Source organism: Desmodus rotundus, chromosome 2 (assembly GCF_022682495.2).
Source record: "Desmodus rotundus isolate HL8 chromosome 2, HLdesRot8A.1, whole genome shotgun sequence".
NCBI classification, from domain to species: domain Eukaryota; kingdom Metazoa; phylum Chordata; class Mammalia; order Chiroptera; family Phyllostomidae; genus Desmodus; species Desmodus rotundus.
The window spans coordinates 112,324,358-112,348,251 of NC_071388.1; the positions used below are offsets into that span (position 1 = coordinate 112,324,358).

At 37.8% G+C, this 23,894-nt stretch overlaps 1 protein-coding gene across 3 annotated transcripts in view; it reads left to right on the top strand.

Annotated features, from left to right (window-relative positions):
• CNTNAP5 (contactin associated protein family member 5) overlaps positions 1–23,894 on the top strand; it is a 981,662-nt gene that overhangs the window by 638,872 nt on the left and 318,896 nt on the right. For all 3 annotated transcript variants that reach the window (XM_045203156.2, XM_053918555.1, XM_053918556.1), the window contains one exon: positions 14,787–14,906. In XM_045203156.2, the coding sequence (XP_045059091.2) occupies positions 14,787–14,906 (120 nt within the window). The remainder of the gene's footprint in view (positions 1–14,786; positions 14,907–23,894) is intronic.

Consider the following 23,894-nt stretch of genomic DNA (forward strand, 5'->3'; position numbering starts at 1 on the left):
TGTCTATTTTCCACCTATCATCTATGCTACTTATTCTCTGTACCTTTACCCCCCCTCCCCCTCCCACTCCCTTATTGACAACCCTCATGTTCTAGTTGTTTGCCTAGTTTGCTCTCGTTTTTGTTTTATGTGTGGTCGTTAATAGCTGTGAGTTTGCTGTCATTTTTACTGTTCCTATTTTTGATCTTCTTTTTCTTAGGTAACTCCCTTTAACATTTCATATAATAAGGGCTTGGTGATGATGAGCTTCTTTAACTTGACCTTATCTGAGAAGCACTTTATCTTCCCTTCCATTCTAAATGATAGCTTTGCTGGATACAGTAATCTTGGATGTAGGTCCTTGCGTTTAATCTTGGGTAATGTAATGATGATGTGCCTTGGTGTGTTCCTCCTTGGGTCCAGCTTCTTTGGGACTCTCTGAGCTTCCTGGACTTCCCGGAAGTCTATTTCCTTTGCCAGATCAGGGAAGTTCTCCATTATTTGTTCAAATAAGTTTTCAATTTTTTGTTCTTCCTCTTCTCCTTCTGGCACCCCTATAATTCGGATGTTGGAAGGTTTCAAGGCATCCTGGAGGTTCCTAAGCCTCTCCTCATTTTTCCAAGTTCTTGTTTCTTCATTCTTTTCTGGTTGGATGTTTGTTTCTTCCTTCTGGTCCATACCATGGATTTGAGTCCCAGTTTCCTTCTCATCACTATTGGTTCCCTGTACATTTTCCTTTGTTTCTCTTAGCATAGGCTTCATTTTCTCATCTAGTTTTCAAACAGATTCAACCAAGTCTGTGAGCATATTGATAACCAGTGCTTTGAACTGTGCATCTGATAGGTTGGCTATCTTTCCTCGCTTAGTTGTATTTTTTCTGGAGCTTTGAAGTGTTCTGTCATTTGGGCCATTTTTTTGTTTGTTTGTTTGTTTGTCTTGGCGCATCTGTTACTTTAAGGGGCGGAGCCTTAGGTGTTCACCAGGGTGGGGTAATGCTGGTGGCTGCGCTGTGAGGCTGTACGTGGGGGAGGGGCCGAGTGGGAGCAATGGCGCCCGCCTCACTCTCCTCCGGATTTCAATCTTTCACTCCGCTAAGCACAATCAAACTGGGCCACTCTGGTTCTGGTTCCCGAGTAAGTGGGCCTGTGCACACTCTAGGCCCCTGTGGGTCTCTCCAACAACCTCTCCTGTGAGGCTGGGAGTCTCTCCTGCTGCCGCCCCAACCCCCAGGGGCGCTTTCAATCAGAGGTTTGAGGCTTTATTTCCTGGAGCTGGAGCCATGGGTTGTGTGGTCTGCTTAGCTGCCCGCCGTTTGTCCGGTTTATCTGCGCTAATGTGGGGCCATGGGGTGCTACCCGCCACTCTGCCTGCCCCACTCTCCGCCACTCTGAGTCCAGCCCTCTGGGTTTATCTGTGCAAATGTGGGGCTGCAGGGTCTGCTAGTGCTCGGACTCCCTGCGCCATGGCCAGTCTCAGTCCCGCCACAGGCAAGCTAGTCCTCTCCACCCTGGTGCCCGTCTCCGCCCCTCCTACCAGTCTGGATGAATGTTTATTTTCTATTTCCTTGGTGTTGGTCCCCCTTGCTGTTCGATTCTCTGTCAGTTCTAGTTGTGCGAGGAGGCGCAGTGTGTCTACCCACGCCGCCATCTTGGTTCCCCTATATATGTTAAATATTAACATTTTTAGGTATCCCTGGTACCAAATATATGTCTTTAGGAATACCTTCAGATGTCTTATAAGCAAATATTCAAACTTGTTTTGTTTTTTTCCCCGAGTTTTTCAATAAGGTGAAATACACATAATTGAAAATTTACTATCTTAGCCATTTGTAAATGTGAAGTTCAGTGGTATTAAATGCATTTATAATGTGCTACCATTACCACCATCTATTTTGAGAACTTTTTCATCTTGTAAATCTGAAACTCTCTCTATATATACATTAAATAATACCCCCATGCTATATAAACTTTTACAAATATGGTTGAAATTGAGCAAATTCTTGTCAAGTTCACAAATTACATGTATGATTTAGAAGAATTCCCCAGGGACAGTGTGGGGCTGTGTACAGGTCAGACTTGGCTCCTCTGTGTGGGATGCTGCAGGTGACATGCTCTTGAAGGATGGCCTGTGTCAGCAGGAATATTCCTAAGTCACAATGGCAGCAAAAATGATCCATTAGAGTGGCTGCAAAACATGGGGTTATGCCTCCTTCCTCAGTCCAAACTGAATGTGCATCCACAGCATACCTTCCCCTTAACTGGATCTCACAAGTGTCTGTGGCTCTTCCAATGCTACGTGGCATGACCAGTGTAATAATGGAGAGGGGAGGAGAAAGAGACAGCACTATCAACCCACTGAGTTAAATATTTTATTATAACCTATTGCCATTAAATATCTTACTTTTGCAAAACTTAGTAGCTTTATAGCATGTCAAATTGGTTTGGCTAAAGTATATTCCCCCACATTTCTTTGCTAGCTGTTTCTATTTAGGGAAATCCACAAGACAGACAATTGTTGGAGGTTTGAAATGTGGAGGGAAACAGCAGTCACACTGTAATTCACACTCACTGTGTGGGTTTGGGGCCTCACCTTGTTGGCATGGGTAGGGAACAGACAATATGAAATGTCACAGGTTTCAGTTGGTCACCCTGGGTGCCGGCACATGCACAAAGGTTTGCTTGTTTTTTCTCCCTCAACTCTCACCCATTGAACCTTCTGGAAGGGACTGCAAGCTCCAGCACCCCGTGCAAAGATAATGGCCTTACGGAGACTGCCTTGCCAGATCCCACAGATCCCTGCAACAGACCTAGCAGATCCATGTCTGTCTCCCCATGGTCTACTACTCTGATTGAAGCCTGCTGATACACATATTTGCAAAACTACATAACCTTATAAACACATTGCTAGGTTACTTTATATGGTTTCTCTAGGGAGTGCTAAAGATTCCGCTTCTTTAGCTTTACAATAAATTAATCTGTAGCCCATAGATTTCTGTCTGGGTTTCCCCCTTATGATTGTGTTGTTTTAGGACAGTTAGTATTCTGTGAACCCTGGGATGATGAGGAGGATTTGGGAGTGTAATCTGGCAAGAAAAATTACAACACTTGAAGCTTAATCTGGATGGAAGTGGGAATCTAATGCATGAGTTTTCATGGGTAACAAAATTAAATATCCTCTCAGTAGGAGTAGCTGGGTTTATCTTTTTGCCAAATATTATTTTATCAAAGATTATAAATGCTAAAAGATACACATTTCTCACTGTAAAGTGTCCTTCCTGTAGCTTAAAATTTAGGCATTCACCAATTCATACAGGAAGGCATGTTCTTTGTGGTGTGCAAAAGCAAAAATATTAATTTATTTTACCAATGTGGCCCCTGCACAGAAGATTCCAGACTCATTAGGAATGATGGTAAAATAGAGACAGATACACATTGTATAATTATTTTCAAAGATGCCTTCAAGGTACTTTCACTAGGATTCTTTATTTCTCTGTCTATTCAAAACCAATTTTAGAAATCTATAACCACAATATAACTATTTTATGAGTTTTTGTTTGTTTTCACCAGTTACAGGAGAAAACAAGGAGTTCAGAGCCGGGAACCAATGTCAGAATCTCAGATCCACCCCATTACCAGCTGGAGTGGCTTTGGGAAAGGACTCATTGTAAGAACTCATTTGCATTACCATAAATAGAAATGCTTTTTACCAACCTTGACACTTCCAGTAACTGGAAGTCTTCCAGTAACTGAGCTAAAATTTAAGGAGCAAGGGGAAGGTAGGTTAGCTAAAGGCCATAATCCCCAAATCTCAGTGGCTTAGCAAAATAAGTTTCTTTTGGCTCACATCACACTCTAGTGGGGCTGATCTATGTAGTTACATGGAGACTCGGTCCACTTCTGTCTTAAAGTCTCACCTCTTTCTAGGACCTTGGGAACCTCTACTTGCTGGTAAAGGGAAAAGGATGTGAGACTCACACATAAGAATCCTCTAAGAGTCACATCTGGAAGTGGGGTGCATCTACCTCATTTCTCCTGGAGCAACACTGAACTGCTCTTAGTTACCCACATGGGCTGTGCTGGACTACCTCTGATTCTTAACATGTGCTGTCAGCTCTGTTGGGGAGGCTGCAGGATTGTTTGTCAGCCTTGGACATTTCTACTCAGCATTTCAGGCCCAACTTAAATGCCATTAAACTAATGCCTTTAGTATGTGGGGCTATTCTTTTTATCAAATACAAAATATATTTTGTATGTTTCCTCATCATACTCTATTATACTGTAAATGGTGACATGTTCATTTTTTTATTGCTCTGTTGGAGAACAGAGATTGTTTTCTCTTCTCAACATCCCTAACAATCAGTATAATTATTATGTAGTTATCATTAGAGTAATTACAGAGCAGAAGTCATATGTAGAATATACAACCAATGGTGTAAGAAGGACACTTACCTGTCAGGGAGTTGCTCCCCTAGCTAGACTGCTGGGAGCAAATCTATCATGCAGCTAAATCTGACCACTGAAATGTTCTCAGTCATACTTGAGAGATGCATGGGGGTGAGGGGGGTATATAGATTGACGTCTGCAGTAAGAGTAAGAAGAGTACCAACTATGTGTTTTCCTGGAAATTTATTACACAATTTATGAAGGTCCATTAGCAATATCCTTTCACATCAAATAAAACAGAAACGTAGAATAGTAATGAAGCTAAGTTTCTAAATCCATAAGCAGCAAAGCCAGCATTTAAATGCAAACTCCTTGGATTAAAAACTTCTCCCTTTTCCATTTCACCCATGAGTTCTACTCTCAAGGGAATTACTATTGGGTTGTGAAGTCAAGACTGACTTGCATGAAACAAGCAGTGAACATTTGAAGCACAATGTGAATTGAATTCCCCACGTGTAACCTCAACCAGGGACAGATGAATTAGGGAAAGTGTGCTGGAATCTGGCAGTGAGGATATGATTTAGCAGGTTTTCTTGGACTCATATATGACTGGAATCAAGAGGTTGGATATCCTCACTTGGCAGCACTATTTACCAATGGCGATTTCATTACTAAAGCCAAGGTCATTTATTGATACCATCTCTATGTGCTGCTTCTATTTTTTCCCCATATTTTTATGTTTCCTTCATGTGTGATAGACTGAACTTACACTGAATCTTTGTAATTTGGAATGTATTTTGGATATAATGAGAGATACAGTTAAAGCTTAAATCTTATCATTGTTTTAAGTCAACTTGTAAACAAATATTTTATCCAGCAAAAATAATATTTCTGCATATTTCTTTTTAATTCATGCCTAATTAATTCTTATCGAATAAGATGCCCAGTTGTATGAAGTTCTAGATAAACTATAGAATTGTTGTCTTCACTTTCAAACATGTATAGACCTGTCCCTGTGCCATATTTAGGCCTTCTTTTTTTTGAGGAATCATGTTACCTAATATCAAACTATACTACAAGGCCATAGTAATTGAAACAGCATAGTACTGGCTTAAAAACAGACATGTAGATCAATGGAACTGAATAGAGAGCCCAGAAATAAACCCATATGTTCATAGTCAATTGATATTTGAAAGAAAAAGTAAACACATGCAATGTATTAAAGAGAGTTTAATCAATAAAAGGTGTTGGGAAAATTGGACAGTTATGTGCAAAAAAAATGAAAATAGACCACCTTCTTACACCACATACAAGAATTAGTTCAAAATGGATTAGAGACTTAAATGTTAGACACAAAGCCATAAAAATAAGCAACAATAGAAGGAACACAGGCAGCAAAACCTCAGACATTACTTGTAGCAATATTTTATCAAATATATCTTCCAAGGCAAAGGGAACAAAACAAATAAACAAATTGGACTACATTAAACTGAAAATTTTTTGCACAACAAAGTAAACATCAACAAAATAAAAATACAACCCATAGAATGGGAGAACATATTTGCAGATATATCTAATAAGAGGTTAAGTGTAAGTGTACCACAGCTTTTTTATCCATTCATTTACTGATGGGCACTTAGGCTGTTTCTAGCTTTGGTCTATTGTAAATTGTGTGGTTATGAACATTGGGGTGCATAGGTTATTTTGAATTGGTGTTTCAGGATTCTTAGGGTACAATCCCAGCAGTGGAATTGCTGGGTTAAAAGGCAGTTCCATTTTTAGGTTTTTGAGGAAATTCCATACTGTTTTCCACAGTGGCAGCACCAGTCTGCATTCCTACCAACAGTGCACTAGGGTTCCCTTTGGTCAATTAATATTTGATAAAGGGGACAGAAGCATAAAATAGAGTAAAAATAGCCTCTTCAACAAAAGGTGTTGGGAGATATATCTGTATAGTTACATGCAAAAAAATGAAACTTGATCACCAACTTATACCATACAAAAAATAAATTCAAGATGGATAAAAGACTTAAATATAAGTAGCAACAGCATAAAAATCCTACAGGGAAACATAGACAGGAAAATCTCAGATATTCCATGCAGCAATATTTTCACTGATATGTCCCCTAGAACAAGGGATATAAAGGAAGAATAAGCAAATGAGACTTCATCAAAATAAAAAGCTTCTGCATGGGTAAAGAAAACACCAGCACAATGAAAAAGGAATCAAATGTATGGGAAAATATATTTTCCAATGAAACCTCAGAAAAGGGTTTGATCTCCAAAATATATAAAAAACTCACACAACCCCATGCCACAAAGACAAACAATCTAATTAAAAAATGAGCAAAGGACCTGAATAGACATTTCTCCAAGGAAGACATAGAGAGGGCCCAGAGACTTATGAAAGGATACCCAGCATCACTACCATCAGAGATATGCAAATTAAAACCACGATGAGATACCAATGGTATAATCACTTGCTTTTGGTCTTCAGTCTCCAGTTCTGGTTTGACTTCCAGAGAGAGGTTCCTTAGAAAGAAACTTCTGCTAAAGACACACATGGCCTTCACTACCAGTCATTTATTGAACACATGCTAGGAACCAGGTTAGCTCCTAAAAATACAAAAATATTCAAGATCCAATTTTTTAAAGTGTGTTATACAAATGAAGAATATAACTTAATCAACTCTTATACCTGATTTTACATTTGAGAGCAGGGCATTCTAGGCAAAAGTTAAAATTATCTTGACCATGAGTATGCCAATGCTTATTAGAAACTTGAGTTTTCAGAAAATGGAAAATAAAAACTTGATGTGTGTTACTATTTAATATGTGTGGCTTTCAGAGTAGTATTTTTTGTTTGTTTGTTTTTAGGATAAGATTTCTTAGGCTTTAACTTGCAAGAGAATCACCTGGAGATTTGTTAAAACAGTTCAGTTACCACAAAACCTTAATGCGCAGAGGTGCTGATTCAAGATGCAGTCCATGAATTTGCACGTCTAATAAGCTCAGGGGGATGCCAGCTGCTGCTGGTCTGAGGAGCACAGTCAGAAATGCATTGTTTGGAACCACAGCTTGAGAAGCTTTGCATGTTGTGTGAGAGCCAGGCCACTACACACCCAAAACTCTTACTGCTTTGCTTCCTGCACCTGATCAGCTGTACTTAATTCACATGTGCATTATGAGGAAGGGTTTTATTAACATGTGTACAGATTTTTGTTTTAAATACAGTGCACTTTAAGGGAAAATTACTGTGAATTTTATAGATTCATTTACCAGGTCACACAGGGTAAGAATGACAGTATATAACAGGCATAGTGGACACAAGATTCTCAAGTTACATTTAGCAACTATTGCTTCATTGTATCTTTGTTTCAATAACACATTGGTGCAATTTTGAGTGGAGGTGAAGACTGATGCAGGCATACTTCTTTGCCTTTGGAACTTCCCTGTGATCATCTGACTAGTCTGTTGCTCTATATGAACACTGTGGGCCAGTGGACCAGACTCCAAAGCTCTGGTGCACTATATCCTGAAGGAACCTGAAGCACCTTCTGGGATCTGTCCGGTGATCTAACACCCTGCCCCTCAACTTTTTTCAGGTTTATGGAAATATATTTTTACATCATAAATTTCGCCTACTAAAGTGTACAAGTTCATTGTTTTTCATATATTCACACAGTTATACAATCATTATTACTACCTAACTTCAATACACCACACACATTAGCAGTAATTCCCCATTCCTGATGCCCAATCCCACAACCCCTATCCCTGGTCCCTGGCAGCCACTAGTATACTTTCTGTCTACATAGACTTGTTTCAAATTGGACATTTAATCTAAATGGAATCATGTTCTATGTGGTCTTTTGAGATTGACTTTTCATTTAACATAATGTTTTCAGGATTTAGCACTTCATTCAGCATCTATGCTATAGCATCTAACAGCACTTCATTCCTTCCATTGTCTAATAATATTTTTCTGTATACAAATATCACATTTGTTTACCCATTTATCACTTGATGGGCATTTGGGTTGTTTCAGGTTTTTGGTCTAGTTTTAATTATGCTCCTATGAACATTCATGCACAGAATTTGATGTGGACATATGTTTTTACTTCTAAAGAGTAGATACACAGGACTGGACTTGATGGCTTTTATTATTTTTTTTATAAATCTTTTATTTTGAAATAATTTATTAGAAATTGAAAACAAATATAACATGAGGTACTATGTACCTTCTACTCAGTTTTCCCCAATGGTAACATCTTGCATAACAGTGGTACATCATCAAAAATAGGGAAATGACATTGGTAAAATATACAAAGCTTATTCAGAATGTTCCATTCTGACATGCATTCCTTTGTGTGTGCACATGTGTGTTTGTGTGTAGGGATATGTGCAGGGAAGTGTGTGTGGTTCTGTGCAATTTTATCACATGTATAGATTTGTATAATCACCCCCACCTTAATCAAGAAACAAAAATTTCATCACAAGAAACTGTGCCATCCTTTTATAGCCACACATCTACCGCCTCTCACCCCCATCCCTAGACTTTAGCAACTATTAATATGCTTCCATCTCCAATAACCTCTTTTTAAATATTGAAAATGTTATAGAATCGATGTCTATTTTCAGTTTGTACCAACTATGTGTAGACTGGGCCATCAAAAGATCTATTTTCTAATTTAATCCCCTGACACATTTTTTGAACTAATTTCAGAAATCCCATCAGTTTTAACATACTTTTTTTTTCTTTTCCTCACTGTAACCAGGCCAAGGCAAAGTCTCACAAACCTACTGCACATGAGGTTTGATAAACTTAATTTAATAAATACCTGTTAAATGCAAAATGCTTCACAAGCATTTATTTAATAGGATCAATTTGATCTTATTTCTGTCTATAGGCTCTGTATGTCGATCTATAACTAAATATGTAATCATGTGGTAAATGTTAGATTTCTGAGGACATAAAGAGCAAGGAGGGAAATAGTACTGAAACATTTTTAATGCCTAAACAATACTATGTACTTGTCATGAAAGTTTTATGTTGCCCTGGCTGGTGTGGCTCAGGGGAAAGTTTTATGTCTATTTCTGTATGTTACAATAGGAATATAAATGGTGAGTCAGAAAAACTGTAGCTTTGACCTTGGTGCTTGAAAAGGTGAGGTCTAAATAAAACTATTTTGCTCTCTGAGTTACTATCATTATCTTTAATGAGAGTCAGCTTCACAAGGACATTTTAAATTGTACCTTAGGCCATAAATCAGCTGTCAGGACTAGATTCAGACTATTTTTCTTAAATATGAAAACACTGATTTAAATTCTCTGTCCAACTACATTATACATGTGCTTATATTTATTAAAAGTCTATTCTAAAGAGTTTTAATATGTCCATCAGTGTCCTTTTCATAAGTAAGTATAGATCTTTGTGTGTGCTCCTAATATTAGACCTTCCAATGTAGCTCTACTCAAAAGTATTTACTACTTTTATTGGAGATAAATCTTGCCACTGATAGAGCTTTGTTTAGTTTTCCTTCATGCTCCCATCTTCTTCCTAACAGGAAATTTGACATTCTCCTTAGTGGCCTCCAATGGCAATTTAGAACTTACATAAGGCATATCTTGTCTTTTAAAATGAGTAGAGATGATCATTTAATTTTTATTTTGTCCCTATTACATATATGTATAAATTATATATATATATAAATTACACATAAATGTCATAAATACAAATTCTCCCTCTCTCTCTCTCTGTGTATGTGTGTGTGTGTGTGTGTGTATATATATACATATATATATGTGTATATATATACACATTATATATATATATATATAATTTTCTAATATTGAACCACTCTTGAATTTTTGGACTAAGCCCCCACTTGTCCATTATACCTTTTTAAAATAGGCTATTGGATTCTATTTGCTGATATTTTATGTATTATTTTAGTAATATTCATAAGTGCATCTGAAGTTTTTTTGTTTGTTTGTTTGCCTGTTCAATTTTTGGTGTGCTCTTTCTTAGGCTTAGAGATCACCTTTATATTGTAATTAGTGTTAACGGTGAAAGACACCAGAATTTTAGGCTTCAGTCCTTGAGTTTAGCTGAGAAAACAATTCAGAGCCAAAAAATAAATACTTGTGCAAAGTTTATTTAGAAAGTCACAGAGGTAGAAGAAGTGAGCCATGGAAAAAGTGAGCCAGCTGAGCTGCATAGACTCAGGAAACAAATTACAGAGGCAAAAGTAGGGTTCTTCTCACTTCAGAGAAAGAAAGACAAAGAAAATGCACCTGGCAGAAGGAGAAGGGAAAGGTGCAGGTGTGCTCCAGGGAGTTTGCATATGGGGAAAGAATGGAGTGGGAAAAGGCTGGAATGCTCAAAAGAGAGCGAGGGTGAGCATTGGGCCCTTTGTCTTAAGGGGTTTTATCTGTTCTCCAAAGTCAGAGATTTTAAGGGATGTCTCCGGGGAAATCTCAGCAGACTATTTCTCAGTTTTCCAGATGTGTTCTTTCAGGGTCGTGGACTCTACTAATTTTTCAGCACTAGGGCAAAGGGTCATTAGTCATTGCAGCTGGTCTTAATATCAGTCAAGGTGTCATTTCATCTGATTTTGATGATTTTCTTGGCCTGGAGCTGAAACACAACTGAGACATAGATGCTATCTCTAGTTTGACCCAAATTATGTATCTGTGGTCAGTAGACCCCACACATATTTGATGTTCTCAGGAACCTCATTGTCCAGAAGGCTTAATGCTTAAGGGAGTGGTTGTGCAAAAACTTGTTTGGGAGTTCTGCAAGGATATTCTCTAACTCTCTTGTTCCTCCTCTAAGAGGCTCAAAAACAGATGATTAACAATATACCAGGAAGGGAAAGTCAGGGGAGGGTCCAAGCCATATCACCAGCAATAAGAAAAGTCAGGGGGTCTAAACAGCTAGACCAGTGGATATGCTGTGTAAGGAAAGGTCACCCTGGGGTGAAGTTCCACCCTATTATTGTCCATTGCCAGACACCTGGGGCTTTCCAACCTGGATGACCTTTTGTACTTGGCCTATAGTTTCTACTCTGCTCATATCTGTCTACCTACCTACTATGTCACTTTGTATAGTAATTTGAAATATTTCTTTCTTTTGCTGGGCTTTGGAGAAATATAAATGGCATTATAACAATATACACTTTGAAAGAATCCATATGATACTAATGTCTTGTTCTAGGAGAGATCTTTAAATACTTTTTTCTTTCTTTTATAAGAATAGGTCCTTTAATGTTTTTCTATTTGTACTGGTGTTAATTTTGGTAAGTTTAACGCCATGAATTACCTGAGACCTAGAGCCATGCCTTTTCCTTTAGTGTTCTGAGAAAAATTAGTAGGTTTTCAGTAAATGTATATGAACTACTTGTTACATCATGTGTTAGGCAAGCAGCATAGGAAGGACAACACAATAAACAAGTAAAGATAAAACATAGTTTGTACTTCCTGGAAGAGTTGATGGATTGAACATATGTATTTATCTTTACTTCCTTCTACAGCTTCACATAAACAATAGTAAACTATATAAATTTTCTTAAGTGTCTAAGTTGGCAGCTCTCCAAGAAGCACCTTGAGTTTTAAATACAACCAAACCTTCAACTTTAATGATGGGGTGATCACAAGAGATCTAAATATGTACCAGGCTGAGAGTTAGGAAGCTGAAGGAAGAGATGGCCTATGATGAGAATCTGGAGTAGCAGCGGGTATGGCCTGGCCAACCACATTACTAACTTAAGTCTGACGTTACGTGGTAGCATGTGTAATCGGCAATAGCACTTCATGCCCTGCTCTGACTGTACAAGCATAAGTACATCTTTGTACTATGCCACTCCTGCCTTCCAAATCTCATGTAAAGTACTTCTATGAATTATAGAACTTAACAAGACCAAAAGAAAATACCTAAAGACACTAACACGGGGATTTCCCAGATGTGGCCTAGCCAGATAATACATATTTGCTTAGAGCAATCAGTATTTTAGAGAGTACTATTAAACATGAGAGGACTACATAAGATTACCTGACATTGCAGAAAAGACTCTAACATGAAAGGCACACACAAACACACACAGCTGGAAGAAAAAGCAAGTTTAAAAAGATGAAAATGTCAAATAAATTATTGTATAATTAATATTTGCAGGAATATTAGAGCCATATTGAATCAATGAGTCAAGAAGTAGATGTTATTAAGAAAAGAGTATTCAGATGTAAAAGTAAACATTCTACAGAATTTTAAAATGCTACAGCTGAAATAGGCAAAAACTAAAAATAACCCAAATGAATTAACAATTAAAATTCAACATCTCTGCACAGAAGGAAGGTTTTCCATAAAAGCCTTGTGATTCATGATTTAAAAATCACAGGGCTTGCTATCACTAAAATAAATCACTAAAAAAAGTCAAGTAAACAAAAAACTGACAGAAAAGAAGAGGCAACATTGCATGAAACAATAAAATAACGACAGCAATAATAATAATAATGATAATGATAGTGGTTCATATTTATCAAGAAATTCCTATGTGCCAAGCACTACGCTAAGTACTGTATGTGAATTATCTCTTCAAATCCTTATGACAATTGTATGAGGTAGGTCTTTTTATAACTATATCCACATGAGGAAATTAGTGTTTTGGGAATTATTAGTTTTCTATTCCTGCATAACGAATCACAGCAAAATGTAGCAGGTGGAAACAATAGACATCACCACTTTATAGCTTATAGAACCTAAGTGCTTCTGGGTTGGGTTTCTCATAGGGCTGCAGTTAAGATATCAGTCAAGGTTGTGATCATTTCAGTGTTTAATGGTGGAGCTCTGCTTCAGAGCTCATTCCAATGCCATGTCTCATTGACTGCTCCCAGAGTGGGCGATCCAGGATTACCCTAGGTGGGAGCCACTGTCTTTTTATAATCAAGACATGGCAATGATATATATCACTTTTTTCATGTTCTGTTAGAAGCACATCGTAAGTCCAGCCCACATTCAAAGACAGGACATGAATTCATGAGTAAGACATGAATACCAAGAGGTGAAGATAGAATGAATTAGTTTAGTGATTGCGTACCAGGGGGGATTAGCTTATCCATTGGTAGTAAGTCATAGCCTTATGAGGCAAAATGAATTTGACCCCAGGGCTCAATTTCTTAACCACTATGTAACCCCCCAAATGCTGCCTGGGTGGGAGAGCATCAACCTTTTTACATGGTTGCTATCTTGGATGTGTAGGAATGGCTGGAGAGAGGCACCACACATAAAGGTGACTTCCACATATATGACACACCCAGATGTATTATGAGGTTTGAAAAAAGAGAAATAGGTTATATGTTATGTCAGTATGTAGGGTGCTACCATAACTTTCCCACATACCTCCTACATTAGTAAATGTATATGGCTGCAAGAAAGTAGTCTGTGAATACAAGGATAACCTTAAATTCGCTCTAATTTATAAAAACATAACCAGTCTCAATATTTATAACTTTATTGGTGATGAATTATTTGATACAACCCTCATACTTGATCGTGGTAAACTGTAGCTTCATTTTCCTGGGATGGTTTGTCACAGGGACATGTTGGTGAAAGTGAAGAGTTGGTGCTCTACCTGTCAAGCCCTTGGGAGGCACTAAGTGTTTTAAGCATGGGAAGATGACACAATTGGGTGTGTATGTGCTTCTCTGATCATACCATTTTGTCTATAGCTTCAGGCAACTACCTGAATTCTCATGTATGAGACAGCAGATGCTTTGTTTACACTCCACTGGATTCATTCGTGTTGGTGTAATGAGATTTCTTTATTTCTTATGTCAGCGGAATCCTATAGGGTCAAGGAACCCTATCTCAGGGCACCTGTGTCTGCCTTTCTCTGAACACATAAAAACCTTTGTGGCTGCAGCCAGGCTGTGAGCTCATAAGGCCCAGGATGATTATTTCCTTTATGTCCTGTCCTCTGGTAGCAAACACAATGTTGACAAATTTTAAGAATTCAGTAAATACTTAAGTCAAATAAACTTGATTGGGCACCTAGTATACCTTAGTTATTGTGCTGAGCTCTAGATATATATAAATATGAAATTACCATTTTTCTTTATTTGTAAAAAGTCATGACCATAATATGTTCAGTTTCAGAACTGAGAAGGGACTTAGCAGTTGTAAGGGGAGACCTTCAGAAGGATGTGACCTCTGAGCTGTTAGAAGAATGACTGTTATGGTGAATGGAGGATGTGACTCCATTAAGTATTGGGATGCTGATTTGTTAATATTTGAGAGTAAAGCCAAGGTTATAGGAAAAGGGAAAGAAGTCAGCATTGACAGTCAATATAAGTAGAAATCACTGATTCATCTAAGGAATATATAGAGCCATGCAAAGTTTCCTCCCTGCTGCCTTTGTGTCTTCTCAGCCCTCTATGAACGATCCTGTGAAGTGTACAGGCACCAAGGGAACACGGCTGGTTTCTTCTACATCGACCCAGATGGCAGCGGGCCGCTGGGACCTCTCCAAGTGTACTGCAATGTCACAGGTGAGGGTGAAGAATTCCCACTCACACTTTGTCTAGTTGTGTGATGGTCCACAGCAAAGGGACAGTCTTGCAAATAAAAGGCCAAGTTCGGGGGGGGAAATGGCATTTTAATAAATAATTGAATTAGCAGCTAGGTTATTTTCATGAGTGAAAAAAACTTGTTAACAGTCTTGATGTTCTTCCACAACCAAGAATTAATTATCGAGCATTTTCTGTAGAACTTGTCAAGGACATTTTTCTCTCTCAAAACTCAAAAACAGAAAGCAAATGAAAATTACCAGACAAAAATCAAAACTTAAAATCAATAGGAAACCTTGCTTCAGGAAGTAGAAAAGCTTGATTTATGTCTGACCCTGAGGACTGTGAATCAATCCTACATTCTCTTGGAACTTCAGCTGTTCATCAGTGAAATGGGAATAGTAGTTTATTCCTCTTAGAGTTGCGAGGATTAGACACATTCATGTATATTGTAGAAACTAGTCAAACTAATTATCCAGTAGATGCCTAATAATAAAAAAGTGAGCTATATTTGTTTTATCCTGGCAATTTTATTTACCTTGCCACTTCATTCTAAAGTGCAGAATATCCTAGTCAGAGTCAATTATTACATGGGTTTAGAGATAGCATATTATCACTAAATTATTTATTTTGAAAAAATAATTCCACAAACCAAAATGTGACATAATAGTTTAATAAAATATAGCATTGTGAGTATTTTCTCTACTGTGTCATTAATTGGCACATCCACATTTTTTGATTTAAGCACTAACTTTGGGAAAAGCCAGAAGAATCATGTAGTGAAGCAGAAAAGAAGGGGACTATTGAAGTTCATTGAGTCCTCTGGCCCCAATCTGCTTTTCAACAAGGGAACTCTCTTTATGGAGTTCTTTCTGTAACCAGACACTGTCCTGGGAACTGACCATATGCAGAGTAGTAAGACATAGCCACTGTTGTTTATGAAGGAGTAAAATTGGAGAAAATAGCATGCAATATCACAGGTAGCCATGCAAGCAAACTTTTGCAAAAATGATGACTAAGGATGCTTAGCAATTTGCCCATCTGAATACAAAGGGACACATTTTTTTTTCTGCAGAAAATGCTAGTTGTATGAAATTGAATGCTATTGTATTGCATTTCCATAAACCTTCACCTGCAAAATACATATATCTAGCTATTGTCAACAGTTTTATAACATAAATTAGAAACTGTGTTGCTGTTTTCTTTTAATGGTTATGGTAACCTACAGAGTTCAACAATCTAGTCAAGTAGTAGGTGGGGTTCTCAGTGGATCTCAGTTATTTCAAAATGTAATTAACATATAGATCTCTGCAGGTTCTTGCTAAAAATATAGACATCCCAAACCCCAAAATTCTAATTCAGTAAATGCACTTGTACTGATCTCTCCAAGTGATTCTGATGAAAATTGTCCCTGGTCCACACTTTGCCAAAAACCAAGGCGGTGATTTGGCTTCAGAATGAGGCAAAGGAGATATCAGTGCCTGCTGATGAATGATCAGTGCCTACCAACTTTGAGAACTGAACTGAAAGTTGACAAATATCATTCTTTTTGAATCCTGAAAACAAATCTGAGGTAGATATTTTCCTCTCGACCTTACATAGAAGGAAAAAGAGTATGAGAATTTCATGACTTGCTTGAGATAATAAATACTGGAACTAATAGTGAAGAGTTGGGAAGCAAACAAAAGCTATATCAGTAATAATCTGTATCAGTAAACATTAATTAGGTACTTTGTATTGCTTATGTTTTGCTTTAAACAGTGCTTTAATTTTTGTTATAAAATAAATAAATATTAATTATTAAAAATAAGGAAAAATATAAATAAAATAGTAAAACTACCTATAAATCACAATTCAGAGATGTCCATTATTATTTTATTGTTAGAATTTTCTTGTAATTTCTTTCTATGAATGTATATATGTTTTTTCTATGAATGTATATTTTAGATATATTTTTAAATTATTAATTTAATAGACTAGCATAGACTTGTCCTTATCTTGCTAGTGGAAATCATGTTCTTGCACAGGGTTGGAAGGAAAACATTTTGAGAGACCCACACATGGAAGGTTGTGGTGTGATAAGATTTATTTGTGTGGAAACAGAAGGCTGCCTTTGGGTTCCCAATGTCCCATCTCTGTCTGTCCTGCTCTGGAAAAAGTCCCATTTTGTTTTCAACAGGGCCAGAAATAGGGTCAATGCCCAGAGATCCTGTGCCATATTAAAACTTAGTATTTGGGTCCTGTGTAGTCTGCCGCAAGCTTCAGGTGGCTACTAGGCAACATGGCTGCTATGAAATGAATAAGCACACTGAGAGAGCATGTACCTGGGAAGACAAAGAGAGAAAGAGCTCTTTGTTAGCTGGGATTATATTATCTCAGGCTTGGGAAGGATCAGGCACTTCTTCAAACTAACCAATCAACTTTCCAAGCTTTTGCGGGTTTCTGATGGGTCAACCCCCTAACCAATCCTTTTCCTAGATCTTCCGGGGGCTATGTCTCCTATCCAATCCAATCATTTTCCCAGGCTGGACTGATAGGTCTCTGTGGTCTCCATCTTGGCTCCTATTGCCACATGTGCTTGCTTTGCCTGAAAGTCTGTGCCAGTGAGCAAGAAGATTCAAAAGCCTGTCCTTCCTCCCCTTACAGGGGATGGAGGTGTTAATCGCCTTTGCAGGTCAATGATGTGATCCCCTGGGGTTTGTGAAGTTGTAGCTTCCAGATTAAACAGTCTCTCTACTTCACTATGCTTTATCATGCTTAATAATGTCTGGTTTTATTTGAGCCCTTTATTAATATTTAGCTACCTACACTAACACTTATATTATTAAAATATATACTGAAAATATGTACATTAAATATAGCTTAAATTTTTAAATACTCCAAAATAATGTAGGTTCAGTGACACAGAGGATATAATAAATATAAAGGCCTCATTTACATAGACTCTCTGCTTGTCTTTGGAAAGGCTTCTCTTAAGATTTATGTTGATATGTTGTCCAGGAATGGCTTAAGATGAATATTTACTTGCATATAACTGTAACTGTTTCACTGATGGGGTCCTAAAGAGATCAGGACCCCAGAGCTGTGTTGCAGAATTGATGGGCTTCATTATATATGATTGAGCATTTCTTTTAAATGTGGTTTTTGGTCACCCACAGTTGCAAAATATACAGGTTTTGTTTTTGCCTTTGTTTTCCTAAAACAAACCTCTAAATAAATGGAATTATATAATTCTCATGTTTAACTGGTAAATATTTTAGTACATTAATATAATGGTAATCTAGTCCATGTTTTTTCTATTTGTAAAATGTTAAATGGTCTTTTTTTTCCCTTTTTAATATACTTATTGATTATGCTATTACTGTTGTCCCATTTCCACCCCTTCACTCCACTCCATCTTGAACACCCCCTCCCTCCCACATCCCCCCCGATAGTTCATGTCCATTGGTCATACTTGTAAGTTCTTTGGCTTCTACATTTCCTATACTATTCTTATGCTCCCCCTGTCTATTTTCTACCTACCATTTATGCTACTTATTCTCTGTACCTTTCCCCCCTTCCGCCTCCCACTCCCCTGTTGATAACCCTTCATGTGATCTCCATTTCTGTGGTTCTGTTCCTGTTCTAGTTGTTTGCTTAGTTTGCTTTTGTTTTGGTTTTAGGTGTGGTTGTTAATAACTGTGAGTTTGCTGTCATATTTACTGTTCATATTTTTTATCTTCTTTTTCTTAGATAAATCCCTTTAACATTTCATATCATAAGGGCTTGGTGATGATGAACTCCTTTAACTTGACCATATCTGAGAAGCACTTTATCTTCCCTTCCATCCTAAATGATAGCTTTGCTGGATAGAGTAATCTTGGATGTAGGTCCTTGCCTTTCATGACTTTGAATACTTCTTTCCAGCCCCTTCTTGCCTGTAAGGTCTCTTTTGAGAAATCAATTGACAGTCTTATGGGAACTCCTTAAGTGTAAGCGACTTATGACACTAGCAAAAGTGTGACAAGAGATGTTCAGGAAGGAGAGGGAGGGAAAGGAAGAGAGAAAAGGAAAAGAGAAGACTTGATCTGTGTTTAACTCCTATTTGTGAAAACACCAAGTTGCTGTTCTCTTCCTTTGTCAGTAGTATATACTGGGTAGTATAAATAGCCCTGGCAGGCAGAGGTCTGGATTCTTTTCCTCTACCTGCACCAGAAGCTGAGTGCCATCCTCATTTAGGATTCCTTGAAAGATTATGTGAGGTTCACCAGAAAAGGGGAAATTTCTCCTAAGAAGTCTGCAGATATTTGCAAATATGCTGAATTTGCATGAGGGTGAAAAAGGCTGTTTTTAGTTGTGGAAACAGTAAATTTGAATCTGAAAAGCATCTCTCTTTAAAATGTACCCTTGGGGAATGTTAGCTCTCCATTTCTGTAGGCAAGGTGGCACCTTACTCCTCCTTGGCGATTTAACTCTGTATATCTCACCTACCACAGGAGGTGAAATTCTTAAAAGCTCAAGAAGCAACTGTCTCTTTCGATCTAAGCCAACATGATCTGTGCATGGGGAAAGGAGGCCAGTTTAGGGGAATATTGATAGAGTGGACTAAATCTAGGCCTCTGCAAATTTTGACAGTGTGCCACACTCAAGACTAAATTACTTTACTCAGGGACTAGTCAGGGGGAGAGAGGGGAGGTTCAGTGTTTGGATGGAAGATTGCCTGTAGGAAAACAAGAATTCTGTAGTAATAAACATTTGGCCTACTTTTAACATCTAAATAATTTATAATTCATTTCAACTGAATATAAATATGCTCATTCCAGGCACTATGAGAATTGCTAATTTTTGCAATTATAAAATTGAATCTGCATTAGCTTCTCCAGGTTTCTGTAATAAAATTCCACAAATTCAGTGGCTTAAAAACAAAAACAAACAGATGAAAAAGCAGAAGTATATTTTTTCACAGCTCTGGAGACTAGAAGTCCAAAATCAAGGAAACTTGTTGTCTGTGTATATGAGGTTTTCTTTTGTTTGGATTTGTTTTTGCTTAATTCCTTCACCTGCGGTGATTACCAGAGGGAAAGGGCTGGTCAGGTAGAAGAGGGTAAATGGGGGATAAATAGGGATGGAAGGAGACTTGATGTGGGGTAGTGAACACATAATAATACAACATACAGATGATATATTATAGAATTGTTCACCTGAAACCCATACAATTTTATTAACCAATGTCATCCCAATAAATACAGTTTAAAAAAATCAATGAGGCTGCAGGTCTATGCTCCCTCTGAAACCTGTAGGAAAGATATTTTCTTGCCTCTTCCTAGCTTCTAGTGTTTTGTGTAAACTTTGGGCTTTCCTGCGTTTGTAGCAGCAGCACTTAAATTTCTACCTCCCAGAGGCTTTCACCTGCTACTTGTGACATAGTTCACATGTGATCATCTCCTATCATATGACTGTGTGCCTGTTTTTTCTTTTCTTATAAGAGTACTGGTCATATTAGACTAGGGCCCATCTTAATGGAGTACTCTTCCATCTTTATTTGATTACATTTACAAAGAATCTATTTCCATTTAAGGTTCCATTCACAGGTAGTGAAGGTTAGGACTTTACATATATTTTGGGGAACAAAATCAAAGCCATAACAGTATCATTCAGTAACAGTCTGCATTACAGGCTAATCATGGGGAAGACACAACAACAATTAAAATGTAAGGGCAATGACAGGGCTTATATGACTGGTATGTGTAGTGTGTGCTGGGAGCCAGCAGACAGGGATTAACCTGGGCACCTCTAAGACCTGGACAGTGAGGCAGCTTCCAGGAAAACAGGCACAGAAAGACATTTTCAGGAAGAGCAAACAAATGTCAAAAACAAAGTTACATGGTATCCTGTACCTGCACCTTTGTGGGAGTCACCAAACTCACAAAGTTGTGTCACTAGTTTAGAACACTGAAAAACTCATAGGGCTCACTGAATAGAAAAAAAAAGAAAGAAAAACATAAAGTCAAACTGACTTAAGAAGGTATAAGCAGAAACAGTTGAAGGTTCACAGTATGAACCTTCCTGGCAAGGAAATCTGCTTTCTCAATTCCAGGAGAAAAAAAATGGATGGTTTTATTATAAAGAATTCTTGATCATGCAGGGCTATTTACTGTTCCTAGATGAAAGGTGAAGTTTCTGAGCTCTAACAACAAGACACCATGCTCATATCATGCATGGCCTTTAGTACTGTTCCCCTATCTTGAGGACAGTGGATATGTCAAATGGCTTGCTCACATGTGGGACTATTTTCAAAGGTATGAACATATAAGAAGAGATAATGGGAAGAGGACCATACTACAGACTAGTGAGAGAGGGACTATTTCAATCATTAAACTCACAGAAGTGAGGGTAGGGAGTGTCTCCAGAGCAGGAAGGTTGGTAGTGTGTGGAGAAGCTGTTTACTCCTGTATGGAAACAGCCAGCAAAGAGCTTAGAGAATGACCCCAATCTCTCCTGGCTCTTTACAGTCTCCTTCTTGTGTCTCCATTGAGAGAACACTGCCAGAACTCAGAAGGCAAGGGTATTTACTGATGTAATGCTTTCAGTCAGTCTTCCTGGGCACAGAAAAGGCTGCAGAGCATGGAAAGTGCATCTGGTGGGATTAATGGAAAAATATCCATGTTAGCCTGTTTAATGAACTGTCAAAAAATGTCTGTGGAAAAATAATTACAACTCATCAAAGATCAAAGATGGTGGTGAGGAAAAAATAAAAAACCTTGCAAATATATAAAGCATGGACTTAATCAATAGACTCTAACCTGAAGCAGAAAAGACCTCTCTTTGTAGGTTCAAATTGGAGTGAGATTAGGATGAATACAAAAAACACACAATGACTTAGAGAACTAACTGACTCTAAAAGTCAATGTCATTAAATTGATGAATAACAGGAGGGCAAGTAGACAACTAAGATAAACTGTGACATAGTAAAATGTCATGTCTTGTTAAAAGGGACACCTGGGTCCTGTGCCATTTCCTGGCTCTAAAAATGTCCTGGCCTGGATGTGAACACTTTTCTCCAATGATGTAAAATTTGTGGTCGTTCTTGGTGATGTCAGTCTAATTGAGCACATGTAAAGGGCAGTGTATAATACAACAAGGAATCCAGTGAGGACTTTGAATTGTGTGTCAGGGTGAAAATAAATATGAGGTGGGCTTGCAGAGTGCATTATATGCCCTCAGGAAGTGATGGAATTCTGGGCATTAGGATGAGTGCAAAGAAAAAGACAGGAGTGAAAGGAGAGCAGAGTACAGTAAATAATAGTAACATGAGTAGTGCCTGAAGTACCCAAACAGGAAGATTGAGTTATTGGGACAGGAGAATGGAACTTCTCAGTTGTTTCCTGCTTTCCTTGGTGAAATGATTAATTTTATATTTCAGCTAGACTGAGACACAGTGCCCAGAAATTCAGTCAAACATCATCATTTATGTTTCCATGAGGGTGTTTAACATGTTTACCAGTGAATTTTGAGTAAAGCAAATTGCCCTTCCAAATGTGGGTGGGCCCTATCCAATTAGTTCAAGGCCTTAACAGAACAAAGACTGACCTCTCCCAAGCAAGAAGAAATTCTAGTAACAGATGCCCTTCAGACTTGAACTGCAACCCTTTTCTGAATCTGCAGCCTGTTGGCCTACCCTACAGAGTTTGGACTTACCAAGCCTCCATAATCATTGAGAGAGAGGGAGAGAGAAAGAGACAGAGAGGCAGAGAGAGAGGTAGAAGAGGGGGAGAGATAAATTTATAAATGCATTTTCATCCTGTAGGCTCTGTTTCTCTATACAACCCTGCATAATAATCTTGGAGTTCCAGCAGTCTGAGTGCTTCTACTCTCTTTCCTCTCATTTTCTGCACATGTCCACCATGGCACTAATCACACTGCTTTATAACTAGCAGTGTTTATTTGTGTGCCCCCTGATGGAAACTCTGAGCTCCTTGATGTAAAGTGAAGAACCGGATTTGAGGAATCCATTTCATACAAACTCTCATGAGTCCTAGTATAAACAAAACTATGAGAAATCACAGCCAAGTTAAAGATTTATTTTTACATTTCTCCTTTTCTTGCCCTTCCTTCCTATAAATTATCTTAGACTAAGACTCTGCTCCATTAACCCAATACTTTCGTATTGTGGATTCTACCTCAATGTCTAATTGTAATCTGAATTCAGTCATTCCTACTCCTTGCAATCACTTCTGCAAATGCAAGAGTAAAAGTATTCAACAGTTCTTCATTACCTTCAAGATCTTTCATTGCTACTCATTCTTAAATATAAGTATTTTGTAATCACATTGGATTTCAAATCCCAGTACTGGCACTTTCTATCTGACTATCTGACCTTGGACAATCATTCAGCATTTCTGAATTTTGGTTTCCTTATTAGTAAAATGTAGTTGATAAAGATGGCTACCTTTCAAGGTTAATGTAAGGATTACAATATAGCAAAAATTCCTAGCCCCAAAGAGAAGATAATCATAAAGAAGGGTAATCCAATATTATGGTGTAATAATTAATTGTGCCTTCTCTCCAACTCACTACTGTCCCAGTGTAGATGATATCTATACAGTCATGAAATTTCTGAGGCTCTAGGAGCCTGGAGGGAACATTTCTGAGGGGAAGTTTCCATTATCAATAAAGCACAGTTAGAAGGGTGAGGCACCTTGACAAGATTTTCCTTAGAATTTGACATTTAAACTTATTCTACTCAATTTATATTTCACCATTTTTAATGTTAAGATATCTTGGCAACATGTTAACAGATGTTTCACAGCAACACACTGTCTTTCCTCTGTAAAGTACAAATGCATACTAATATACAAAATTGTTTGTCTTGAACCACTAACAAAAACACACATTTCTTATCTGGATGAATTCAATGCCAATTTCATGCATCCACACCTATACAGAAAGCATCAGGGATTGCAAGGAATTTGCAAGGAATGTTTAGTCAAA